Below are 13,010 nucleotides of genomic sequence, written 5' to 3'. Positions count from 1 at the left end.
CTTCTACTAAAGGACATCAAAGACAGATGCAGCTGTGCTTTGAAAAGTCACATGTAGATTGATCCTATATACACAGTCTTATAAAAGAGGGCACCGTTTAGCTTGTTTAACCTAGATGGGTGGAAGACAGAATAAGAAAATGAGTTTGGAAACAAATTGAGGACATAGTCCCTGCAGTCCCCAGGGTAAAGGCATCTATAATTTGATCCTGCAAAAGTGGCTTTTTAAGTACCTTAAGAGTTGTTTGATTTAATCAAAATGTTTCCTGAGATATTAACAAAGCATGGGTTAAGCTTCACAGATGATCTGTCCTATGAACGAAGAAATATAAACAATCAACAGAGACAGGGAGAACACCCCATTATATTCGTGCTCTCTTCTAGGAATTTGCCCCTAGTAGGTCAACTGCACTTTGACATCTAATAGTCCCTCATACAAGTCCACACAGATTCTTCTAACTCCTTTTGAAATACTTAAAAAGAAATCACCAAAGGAACATAACATTCTGAGCCGGCCCCATAACCTGTTCCTCTGCTTCCTGGTCCCTTTATGTTTTGCAAAACACTTGTTCTGCAGAGAATGACTTTTCTTGGTCACATTTTCTTTTACTCCTCCTCCAAGCCACCCTGTTGCTGTGCAAGGGGCAGCCTCACAGATGAATGGAATGATCCCACAACACAGCCTTCAGCATGATGCCAGCACTTGATACAGCACAGCCTGCATTAATCACAGACAAAAAAACCTAACATGGAGCAGCTGAGCCTCTACCCAAACTGTGCACATGTCAGGCATTACGGTTCTGGGAAGCAGGATCATAGAGAACAGGGATTGCAGTCAGGTAAGGACAGGTAAGAGTAAGGACTGACATTTTAGCAAAACAAAGTTAAGTAGTTCAGCATGAAATGTCTCCAAGAAGTAATAGTATAGTGTATTCTAGTGAGGTTATTTGTTACCATTCAGTTGGCATCAGTTTCCTATTTATTTATTATTAACCAGCTCTGACTATCATTTTTCACACAAAATTCCCCAATTTTTGCAACCTCATAGCTGTCTCTTACAATATCTGACCATTTTCTGTTACAAGTACTGCAGGGATTCTAACAAGTAAAGGTACGTTTTTAAAGTTACAGAAGAACATTTTAAAACAGCTCTCTTAAGACCCACTAATACTATCACCACTGAGCAAGGAAGGAACCACAATAAAGGATACTGAAGCTCCTATCTGTGATTGCTAAATGCCAGAGGTTAATCCTGAGATCATCCGCTGACATGTATGTCTCACAGTCACTGTTGACGGATATTGAGTTGACATGATAGGTGTGACCATTAGCAAAGATTCTCCGGGGAGTGACTTCTACCATCAAATCCATAGGTTTCAATACAGGCACCTGCCAAAAAAACAACACACAAACCAGAAAGGGAATAAGAATTTAATTTTTAGCCAGGATGATGAGAGTTTCAATGGAGAGAATGCATTCCAAGACTTGACATTATAAAATGTCTCAACAGTGTATGCAAGATGAATTTCCCCATGGATGAATTGCTGGGCAAGGCAATTCCTGCCAAGGAGGAAGGGAGAGACAGGAGAGCTGTGAAGATTCAGGCAGAGCAATGTAAAGCCTGTACTGTGTGAAGGGAGGCACTGGCAGCTGCCACAGAACAGGCCAGTCCCACAGCAGGAGATACTGAACCACACACACAGGAAGCACCAGCTCTGAGAAGCACTGCAGGCCTAACATTACATTTCGCTTTTGCTAGAGTTTGTTGTTAGTTGTAAACCACCTACAGTACTTCTTTTGCTATTGGATGTTATAATCACAGTAAAACACAATAAATGAAGTCTTGGAAAGCAAAGCTAACGTGTATTGACATACTACACATACATTCATACTATTGAAAAGGCAAGACCACAGACTCATCACTGTAACCTCATTGTTTCAATGTCATGTTTCAATAACTAGATACTGACATTTTCTTCCTTATCAGTAATGCATTAAACACTATAAAGCTATTGTCCATGATAGGGACTACTCGACATTGTTGAACACGCATCAGAAACAATCTGTGCACAAGACAGTTGAGAAAGGAACACACAGAAGTTAAAACTTTGAGGTAAGCTTGTAACTAAAGGAACAAAACAATGGTTCACTCAGCCTTTTAATTCTCATACTATAAGCAATCTGGAATGGATTTTTTGCCTAATCATGCAGAACAGATAAATGTTCCATTAATGTAATCATCTCTACACTGTGCCTTTTATCACAACAGACAATATTGTTTTGAAGACTTGTTTTGAAGGGTTGTTTTCAATAATAATGAAACACTACCGCTTATATAATATAGTATTCCAGTTCTAATGTTTTCCACTTCCTTTACCTGGAGTGAATTCAGCCATTAAAGTCCCAGAGTAAAAATCTATTACATTATCATATATGCATCCATTCAGCAATGCAGAGCCTCTCGTTCACTGGGAGCACAGACTATTGCAAATCCCACTCTTCACATAGGAGATAATTCTTTTATACTACTGAAATAAAGATGAAACTGAAATTGGTTGTACTGTCTAACTCAGTTGCTCTGAATGAGGCAAGAACACCATTTAACATTATAGTAGAAAGCTTCCAGCACACCAGGCTGACATTATGTGTGAAAGCACAAAGCACGTGAAGTCACGCTGAGAGAATTTTATCAGGGAGAATAAAACTGACATAAACTATCTAAACATTTGTGTTGGTCACTACATCATAAACCATTTGTGGCTTGAAAATGTGCGACAGATTCGAGACCATCATCAGTCAGCTAAAACTTCAAAGAGAACAACCACATACATGTGCCTAGCATTAAGTACATATTTAAATCTTTACAGAGTTAGCACCCTTCTTCATACAGAAACAATTGCATTTTGGACAAAGACAGCAGCTTACCTGCAGTGATGTTACTGTAGAAAGATCTTTAAGCTTTCCTTCTTCATCTTTTAAGTTGTACCCCTCCGGTCTCTTATCTCTTTCAGTAATTTTCCATAACTTGATTGTTTTGTCTTTAAAAGAAAAGACAAACAACTATTAGCGTAGGAATTCTCAATGTGGTTATTCACCTTTCACAATATAGTCCCTAAAGAAGTTTCTACACCTCAGCAAGTCCTGTGCTGAAACGGTCTGGATTGCTTTGTTTTCCACACAGAGAAAATGTTGTAGAGAGAAAAATACTCATAAAGCACATCCAACACCTTCAAACTGAGTTAGAGGTTCCTGGCAGCTGACAGACCGTGTACGGCATGTAGAGCACATGCTGCTCTCGTATCCAACTTTGCAGTTTGCAGGTGGAACAGATCAAAACCATTAAGTGCTCACTGTTGAATGTCAGTTTGACAATTTGACTTTGCAATGAAATAATCTTGATATTAAAGCCAGTTTGCTACGTTACTTATAAACAGCACAAGAAAAGCTTGGAGTAGACAGACAGACCAATGATACCTGCCTGGCCCATTGTGGGAAAAGGCAGTGGTGTACTGGTGTAAAATCAAGAGCTTCAGCAAACGAAAGGCTGGGTGAAAAATGAGACCTTTCTCTCTCTTAAAGGAAAGCAGCTGAGAAATAACTGAGAAAAAAACTGTCAGAATTGTGTTGTAAGGGTAAGAGAGAGAAGCGCGGAAAAAATATATATTAATCTTACTTGGAATGGAATTAAATCTAAACTCTCCCTTTTTCATGGTGGGAGAAGCATATGATGACAGAATAAGGATGCCTCTTGTTTAGTAAAGAGCCTCTGAAGCCAATAAACAGATGTTTCCAACATTTCAGATGGAGTTTGTCCTTGGTTTTGTAGCAGAAGCTGCAGATTTCCCTAAGGTTGATCATCCACACCCAACCTGCCAACCCTAACAGTCCCCAGGCTGAAAAATCAATGACAACTCTTCTCCTGAAAAAAATCTGTCCCCCAGCTTCTAACAGTTGTTCCGTTCATCTGTTCATGAAGCAGCCAAAACCTTTCCAAAGCTTCTGCACTTCAACTGCTACCACAGCTTTCATTAACCTCAGTTCCTGCATGATTTCTCATGTCGTCCCACTTTATTTCCCTGATGCGGCTGATCCAAATACTTCTTTCAAATGCTAGTGCAAATCATTTTAAAGGCAGAATATATGAATAGATGAATTGATTCTCATTTCTATAGTAACTCGCACTTTGACCATTTTGTTTCAAAATCAATCCCTCCGCTACTGAGAGTGTTTTTACTACTATGCATCTCCTAGTGATATCAATATAATAATTTTAAAGCAACAAAAATATTATGGTTGATCAATCTACAGAACAAGAGGTTAGTTCAATGTGCAACTAAAGAGCTCCATTTAAATATTCAACACATTTTGTTGGTATCGGTCACATTAATTAATTACTAAAAATACATACAGGTCATGCACTTGGGATTTTTCACATGTAAATAGTGCATTCCTGCTTATCTATTCTGAAATGTATAAATACAGCAACTACAAAATTAATGGTAAGAAAAAGCACAAAAAAATTTCAACTGTTGGTCTTGACTGTGGTTGATAAACCTATCCCTTTCCTAAGTGAAAAGTATTTTATTAGTTGTTAAGGGTATCGCTTGTGTTGGTTTTCTTCTCCTTCATCTGCCTCTGGACTTTAAAAACTCCCTAGAAATTCTGAGCATACTTATATTTCACAAAATATAGAAATATCTCTCTGAGGCTCAGTATGCATTCAGTCTCAAGGGTATCTCGTGAAGTTTAAATTATGTCTTGTAAGCAGTTTGAAATCCTCAGACGAAAGGATCAGTATGGGCCAAATTCTGATCTACCCGATGTAACTCACATCAAAAGTGGCCCCAATGTATTCTGGTACAAAAGATACCAATGAATCCTAATAATTTATTATTAAACTACAGAATCAGCTCAGTTTGCAACGCAAACCAGAAATTTGCTAACTGCAAGCACTGCAAATCCACAGTGGGATTTGAAAGCCTTGGTGGTTTCCTTCTGTCTCCATTAATTAAGATGCAGCAATCAAAGCTTAGTTGATGATTTGTTGGTAATGTGTGAACTGGAAAGGAACCAAGATCCCGTCTGAGAAAGTTGACCTGTGCAGGAACAGCCTCAGACAAAACCTCTCCTTAGAAGGACAGAAACAGATTTGGGCACGTGCAGACCTGTCAAGCCTCATATACTCAGGGTGAGATTTAGACAGACATTCCCCTCACGCTCCCTAACAGAGGGATGCTCCTTCCAGCAAATTCAATGGGTACTGTCCTCCTGTGCTTGCAGAAAGAAAGGATGTTGTGCTCAACTGTACTTCAGATCCTAAATTGCCAGACAGCAAATTATCAAAAACTGCATTAAAATATCAGGCTCAGAAACTTGTAAATACAAACCAGTACTCAAGATGTTTCTACAATCTGCCCAATATGAGCACGTGTGACAGATAATGCCTTCATTCTCTGCAAGTCATAGAAAATACTATTATCCCCTTTATGGGCACGGAATTGATATACCTTGCCACTGCCTTCTCACAGGTAATCTGTGAGACAGCAAGGAATTCAACAGAATTCAGTTTATCCTTCATGTTCCAGAATGAAGAAGGGGGAAAAACAGAGGCCAAACCTTTGCCAGGTCCTAGGCTGGCTCAGTATTGGCTGCAATGGGATTAACCCACAGCCACACTAAGAATGCTTATTTTCTTCCTTTCTCCCCTCCCATACTGTATATCAACCAGAAAACTGATATAAAGGTCTATTAGGCCAACTGTAAATGCAGCATATCTGAGGTCTGGGCTGCATTCCTCAGTGTTTCCAAAACCAAACTTTAAAACAAAAAAGGAAAGGTTTACTTCTAATTATCTTCTTTTGTATCATGTCCTTGGAAGAAGCCATTCTTAGTTAAAGTTATCTGAACTAGAAGGGAGAAGTGCAGAAGTAAACTCCCAAACCTCATAATTAGCTGAATAATTATTACATTAGCACTACTCATCTAGTTATAACAAATATGTCTCATTTCAAATATTGCAACTGTGCCCCCAAAAAGTCAAAGGCAACTTTAGGGAAAACACACTACAAAACACAAAATAATTTGCTATCTACTCCAAGTTAATGTAAATATTATTTATTGCTATGAATTTTAACTAGAAGTAATCCCTTGATTCTAAAGCATCAATTCCCAAAGGTAAGATTACACTATTTTTCTATCAGCAATTCCCAATTACGCTCAAACTTCTACAAGACAAAATTATTTTCTTATTACAATGAGATCTAAGATATAAAACTGAATATTTTTGTCTCATGCATCACCAGCAGTAAAGGTTGTGGCTGTCCAAACGTTCCCTGAACGACACCTGTGTGTGTTAGGCTCCATTCAGTTTCTTCCTCTTGTGTCACATCTGCATATCTCCTATTAGCAATAATATGGCAGGGGTTTTTTTATCTATAGACTTTAAGCATGTTAGAAAGATGAATCAGTATCAATATCCTATTATTATTCCTACTGCCTTCTAAAAATTTGTGTAACTCTTTGTAACTTAAATAAACCATTCTGATGATAATGAATGAAAAGAAAAATAAATTCATCCCTCTCACCTACATTCATTTACACATCTACAAAGAATAAAAGTTATGACAAATACAGCAGACAAAATTCTAAAGCCCCGGGGAAACACAGCTGCTGATAAGGTGATGCTTTTGTCAAAATTTATTTCAGGATAGCAAAATATATATTTTCACTAATAGCAAAAAAAGGATAGCTCTCTAAGCATCTATGGATAGTCAATAGGAAAACTCCTATAACTATTAAAAAATACATAAATAACAGATATCAGAGTCAGTATGACAGTCTCGGTAAACACTGAAAGAGGAAATTTCTAAAACAGTAGATTAAATTGAACAAATAAACATAATCAGCACTAAAATTCACAAGAGCAGAATGGTGGTATGTCCTATATACTTTTATCTATCTTACCATTTGTGGATAAAAGTGAGTGAGCTGCATTTTGCTGTGGTAACCACTTGATCTTGTTTATTTTTTCTTCTATCTCCAAGCTCTTCAAATAATCAAATTCAGGTTCGTGGCTCTGGAAAGTGCTGTAAACATTGTACTCCCCCTGATTGTAAGGCTCATTTTTACTCTATGGAGAATAACAAAAACATCATGTGGTTTATGATGGCAATATATCTTCATTTCTTAGGAAAGGTGTAAAAGCAGCCTTATAAATATAAATATAAAAGTATTGAATGTGTAATTTAATTCCTCACTTAAAACATGATATTGACAGATTTGTTTCTACAGGAGTGAGATTTCCTGTAAGTATAGAAGCAACATTTAATAAAAGGCAGAATTTTTGAAGAAATGTCAAGTATTCAGGAAAGCTTTCTACAAAAGATACTGCAGATGAACTGAATTTAAAAGTGAAGCATAAGTGTATCACAGTAAAAGCACTCTTTTAAATGCAATGATTCCATCAGACAAGCAGAAGCTATTAAAACAATGTAGAAGTAAAACAAGAACAATATTTTCTTAGCTTAAAAGTTTGAAGCTTTGAAGCAGTTTTTTGGAGGACAGCAATCTTCCAAGTAAGAGATCCTCACCCTCTTTCACTTCCTCCCCAAAGAGGTGACATTCTGTTTTACTGAATCTTGAGATTACAAACAGTTTTGTTAGTTAGATCCAATTAAAGTATTAAAAATAAAGCCAGATTTTAGCAAGCTATTAAGGACTTCACTGGTAACTCACATACCTCAGGTTCCCTTTGGAATATAACAACCCGACCCCCCTTGTCACCAGTAGCCAGCAGTTCTCCAGTGTGGTTGAACTCAACTGTAGAAATAATATCAGCTGTTGGGAAAAAGAAAATAGGCAAATTTTAGACTGCTATTACAACATAAAGTCAGTAGAAATATCAAACACTCCACAAAAAATGCAACAAATGAGGGATTTGAAGGAATACAGATGAATTCAACAGCAAGTCACTAATGCAAACAGGCTGCATGCCATCACAATCCAAGGTTGCAACACAATGAAACAAGTACAAACATAATGAGGCAAACTTGTGTTTCCAGCACATCTGCAGTTTGGGAGTGGAGGAGATCTCTGGAGAGGTTATGCTTCAAGAAGAGCAATCTCAGTTTGCTACAGAGCTTACAGAGATAACAAGAACAATGGCCTCCTGCTACTCCTCTAGCAACTACCCACCAAACATACCAGTCTTGTTGTGTGTATTATTTATTCTTCACCCTTCACTTAGTTTGCTCAAATATGTGTTCGAGCAAAGAGTGCAGAAGCAAAGTACATATACCATGGCCTGTCCTACCACAAAGGAATCAAGGCAAAACCAGAACTGCTCACTGTGCAATGTTGGCAAGAGCCCATTCAAATAATCATTTTTGGTAAACCACGGCAGCACCATAAAAATGTGTCACCAGAAGATAAAAAGATCCCAGTCACTTCTTTGTCTAATTTTCAATGATTCCCTTTCCCTAAGCAACTGCATCAGCTTAAACAAGAAACCTGATGAAAACCGGAGGCTAGTCTTGAGTACAAATTACTATACATCAGGATGAGAAGGGAGGAAGAGACTGCAGGAGAAAAAGAACTGGTTCTTCCGCTTATATGACAGTAAATGCTAGAATCATAATCCACAGTTAATCCTACCATATTAGCATAATTTAAATTAAAACGCCCAGTGCAAGAGTAAATTATCATCATATATACAATCACAGACAAATGCCGGGTATTACTCAGAGACTGCATGTATGAATTCTCTATAATGATCAGCACTCACTCATCAGAAACATGGGCCAGATTTTTAGAAATGTCAGTAGTTAGCAGCTCCCCTTTAGACATAAAAAGCAGTGGGTTTAAAACACTTTCATCATCCATCGGTTTAAACTGAAAACAATGAGGCAAGAGTGGGCTAAGCTCTTTTGAAAGTCTAGCCCCAAATGAGTTCACTAATATTCAAAGAATTAAGTGACAAGTGGATGTACCATTTACTTGATACATTTTATGAATTGAAAACATCTGTTTCTATTATTCTTTTAATAAACTGGCAGTTGAGTGTTAGAAAGCTTCTATTGCCAGTAGCTCTCATTAGCAACACAGTCATCCAAAAGCTCGATTCTTACTGGGAGGTTATAAACAATTCACCAAATAAAAAGAAAACTTTTATCCTCATCATGGTGAAGAAAAATATTCTCTACTTTTTTTAAGAAATCTTTACCATCAAATTGTCCTCCTGTCTCCTCTTTTTGTCCTCCACACACAACATATATAAAGGAGGAAGGGGGAATCATAAAGCTGATTCTTTTTTGTTGAGTGAAGTGTACAGATGTGTAGACTTCAAGAAAAAATGGAATACGACTACATACAATATTTGAAGCCTGAAACCAAAGTTTCTTAAATTTAACGGCATTTGATTTTTACGTGGACTTCCATAGAATATGCATTTTATAGGTAATTATTCCCACAGCCCTACAATTAGAGTACAGAAAGAGTAGAGAGACTCTGCTTATGGTTAGTGATGCTTTGGGGCTTGGGATGGGTTGAGTTTGATATAAAAAAATGCATTTTTTTTTTAAAGCTAAAAATCCAATCAGATTTGCTGGCATGTAAAGTTCACTTGCAGTACTTCCAGTGGAAGAATACTCCTTGGCTATTTTTTCTTATCCTGCAAAATTCATACAAATACTAGGTGTGGGCTCCTGCTTATGAAATGACACTTGCAGAATTTTACCCGTTTAATGCTCTATCCTACCCCAATCACACAGGCAGAAGTGCAAGTGGCTCACAGGGACAATATTTTTAGAATGGAAACTCTCATCTGAAGCATGCGATGAGGGGAGAAGGGTAAATGCAGACGGGAGGAATGTCTATTAAAATACATGAGCATTTGTGTGTGTATGTGTGTGCAAGTATAAAGTACAAGTGATTTCTCCCAACAGGTCACAAAAGAATCAGATAACATAACTTTGTGCCAAGGGAATGAATGGCATTTGAACTCCTCTGTGTGAATACTCTTGCTGTTGGCCTGGAATACCTACACAATGGCATGAAATACTCTTCGCTATGGTCACAATGGTCACAAAATATTACAATGCATTTTACAGAGGGCACCAGCCAATGCCCGGCAAAGTCCACAGAAGTATTTGCACAGACTTTGATACTAAATGAACCAAGGTTACAATAAAATAGCTCTTCATCTTACTATATTATACTTGTCATTAAAATATCATGTGCAGTTATGTGATTCTTGTTTGAAGCTAAAACATCAATTATCTGTGGGCAGCGTGTAATCATACGGTTCTGAGACAAAATTCTCTCCTCCTCCTCCAAGGTGCTTCTTCCAGATGCATCTCTCCTGTCTATCAGAAAAATTAATTCTGATGTGGAAACTACCTATCATTTTTAAATTAACTTGTTCTGAAAAAGAGCAGATCCAATATTCCAACCTTAGAGGCTATGCAGCTTGTTGGTAAAAAATTATCCTTGAATTGGAAAATCACTTTTATTGATCCTGTAAGTAATAGCTGAAAACAACAGCCAAGAAAAAAAATCATCTTATCTAGTATATTTGTTCAGCAGGTGAATATTAGTCATGCTGTTTCAGGAAAAAAAAAAAAAAGATTAGCCAGGCTAGCTCTTCCTAAGACAGAGGAGGCAGGAACAGAATCAATCAACAAAGCTCTTCATACTTGTCTGCAGAACATTCCCCTACATATTTATCAATGCTGTAGCAACATTAGCCACTAAGGCCCCGTCCTGCAGATTCTTCCATTGGAGAACAGCCCCCTGAGCATACAAAGCATTTAATGATCAGATTTCACTCTCTCCAGAATTTATAAATACTCCACTACTAAAGAGCTGATGAATTTGCATGTGCAGTGAGCCCATGGTAAGAGATGGCAGAGATGAAAGATTCCCTCCAGCCTTCTTCTGCACTGCACCTACCGTATCTCCGCTGGCAGTGCCAAGCTTTGCATTAAGGATTAGGATTATCAGAGACAAAGATAATTTACCTACTAAGAACAATTATGGGTAACCTCAGTGCCAATGGGCAAATGTTTCCACTCGGATTGAAAATCCCAACTTTTATCCAATATTAATCTTCCTACTGCATTTTTAAATCCTCCATTTTGTCTCCGCAGCAATGTACATTAACTTGTATTTAAGAGTCATGATGCTCAACATTTTCATTTAGTTAAAAAGGACAAATTAGACACCCAAAATGCACATGTTAACTAAGAAAAAGCAAACTGAAAAACTTAAAGAGATGAAAATACTCCAGGAAGTACACACCTGGTCATCTGCTCCACATCCTGCCACAGCAAATTGTTCCAGCAGGTACAACACATTACAGACTTCATTTCCATGACTCATTTTACAAATTCACAGAAACACATCATATTACTCTACAGCTTAAATGGACAGGAAGTTTTTCCTGATCCCATCTGAAGTATTTCGTTTTCCGACTCTCAGTCACCTCTGCCCTTTTGCACCTCATTCCTCTGCAGCTTCACAATTTACACTGTTTAAACACGCTTGATGACTATGTTGCGCCCAACAGCTGCCACTTAGCTAGATATATTCAGTTTTTCTTACAGATCTAATTCTATCAATGTACATCTGTGCAGAACAAGGTATCTCTAGCTGACTGTACTGCTTGTTCCTCAATTTCAGCAGTATTGTTCCAGCATGCATGCAAGCAAACAAACCCTCCGGCAGCCCTCCCTCAGGCTCAGTGTGGAATAGGATGAAACAAAGGTTGGTACATGGAACCCAAATTAATTCTGGCTTTATTTCATACCATCACATAATTTTGATGTTCACTTCCTAGCCTCTTACAGCTTTGTTTTAAGGGGTTTTAATAGCTTATTACTATGTAACACAAACAGGTCCAAATACCTTTACAATAATTAGAAAAGTCTTATCTATATAATAAAACTTTGCATCATTTTGGGGCACTCTAGAACAATTGCATGCCATTTTCCACCTAGTCGGCACTGAGTGAAGCGAAGTCTGAGCATACTTACTCATCTTCATACAGTCTTTTGGTCAGAAACCTCAGCAACCCTAAGAAAAGCTCTATAAGTTTCTGTATGTTACCTTTACTAACAATTTCTACCTTCCTGGCACCTTTTATTTGAAGGCTGTGGTATATTTTATTTTGCTTCAGAAGATCAGGAAAGCAAAGAAAATTTCAGAACTATTTCACCCAGCCCAGAAATGCAGCTTTTTGGACAGCAGGAGCAAGTTTTCGAGGGCAAAAGCCAAACAGTACAGAGAAAAGGTCAGAGAATATAGCCCACTGTTGAACTGCAGTGTAATCCTGACAGAGAATTAAAGGATCTGGAATGGACCAAAACACTGGAATCAACATCTCAAAAAAAAACATCCAAAAAAGCTGTGAAATCCTTCCAGCAGAACATGTCAGAACTTCCTTATATCGCAACCACCGCAATCAGCATGGCAACACTGTCGGCCTGAGCTGACCGAATCAGCATCTAGGTCATGTTTTTGCTGTGCGTGTTCCCAGTGGTTAGCAGGCAATCCTCTAGCCTATGTTATTGCAACCAAGTTCTGACCTGGCCTAACCTTGCCTTGCGAAATCCAGTAAGATCACAGCACAATCTGGCATGGCTGCAAGCAATGTTCAGTCCTACTGATACCAAAGTCCCTGAGGAGCATAATCTGGAAGAAACAACAAAGAAGCTTGCAACAAAGACAGCTATAAAACAAAAGCACAAATGATGGATGAAAGAGGAGCACTGTTACAGTGTATCATGTGAAGGGAAGGCCATTACAGTCAGCTGTGTTGTCAGAATTTAGTTTGAACTTGGACGAAAAAAAGGAGGGGGGAAGAAAAAATGGGAAAGAAAAATCCCACTACATTTTTTTTTGAAAACTGAAGTGTTAAAGGTTTCTTCAAGCAGCTAGAAAACAAGGTATGCAAAACCTTCAAGGTATGAGAGACAGATGCACCCTTTTTTTTTCAAATAGTTGGCAGAGAGATGC

General features: G+C 37.9%; 1 protein-coding gene across 14 annotated transcripts in view; it reads right to left on the bottom strand.

Moving 5' to 3' along the window:
• PPP2R2C (protein phosphatase 2 regulatory subunit Bgamma) overlaps positions 1 to 13,010 on the bottom strand; it is a 199,484-nt gene that overhangs the window by 52,253 nt on the left and 134,221 nt on the right. For all 14 annotated transcript variants that reach the window (XM_054065194.1, XM_054065200.1, XM_054065196.1 and 11 more), the window contains 4 exons: positions 7,738 to 7,835; positions 6,963 to 7,128; positions 2,925 to 3,037; positions 1,211 to 1,388 (listed from right to left, as the gene is read on the bottom strand). In XM_054065194.1, coding sequence (XP_053921169.1) covers positions 1,211 to 1,388; positions 2,925 to 3,037; positions 6,963 to 7,128; positions 7,738 to 7,835 — 555 coding nt within the window. The remainder of the gene's footprint in view (positions 1 to 1,210; positions 1,389 to 2,924; positions 3,038 to 6,962; positions 7,129 to 7,737; positions 7,836 to 13,010) is intronic.

This window comes from Cuculus canorus, chromosome 4 (genome assembly GCF_017976375.1).
Source record: "Cuculus canorus isolate bCucCan1 chromosome 4, bCucCan1.pri, whole genome shotgun sequence".
NCBI lineage: Eukaryota > Metazoa > Chordata > Aves > Cuculiformes > Cuculidae > Cuculus > Cuculus canorus.
This window is presented reverse-complemented; position numbering and strand designations above follow the sequence as displayed.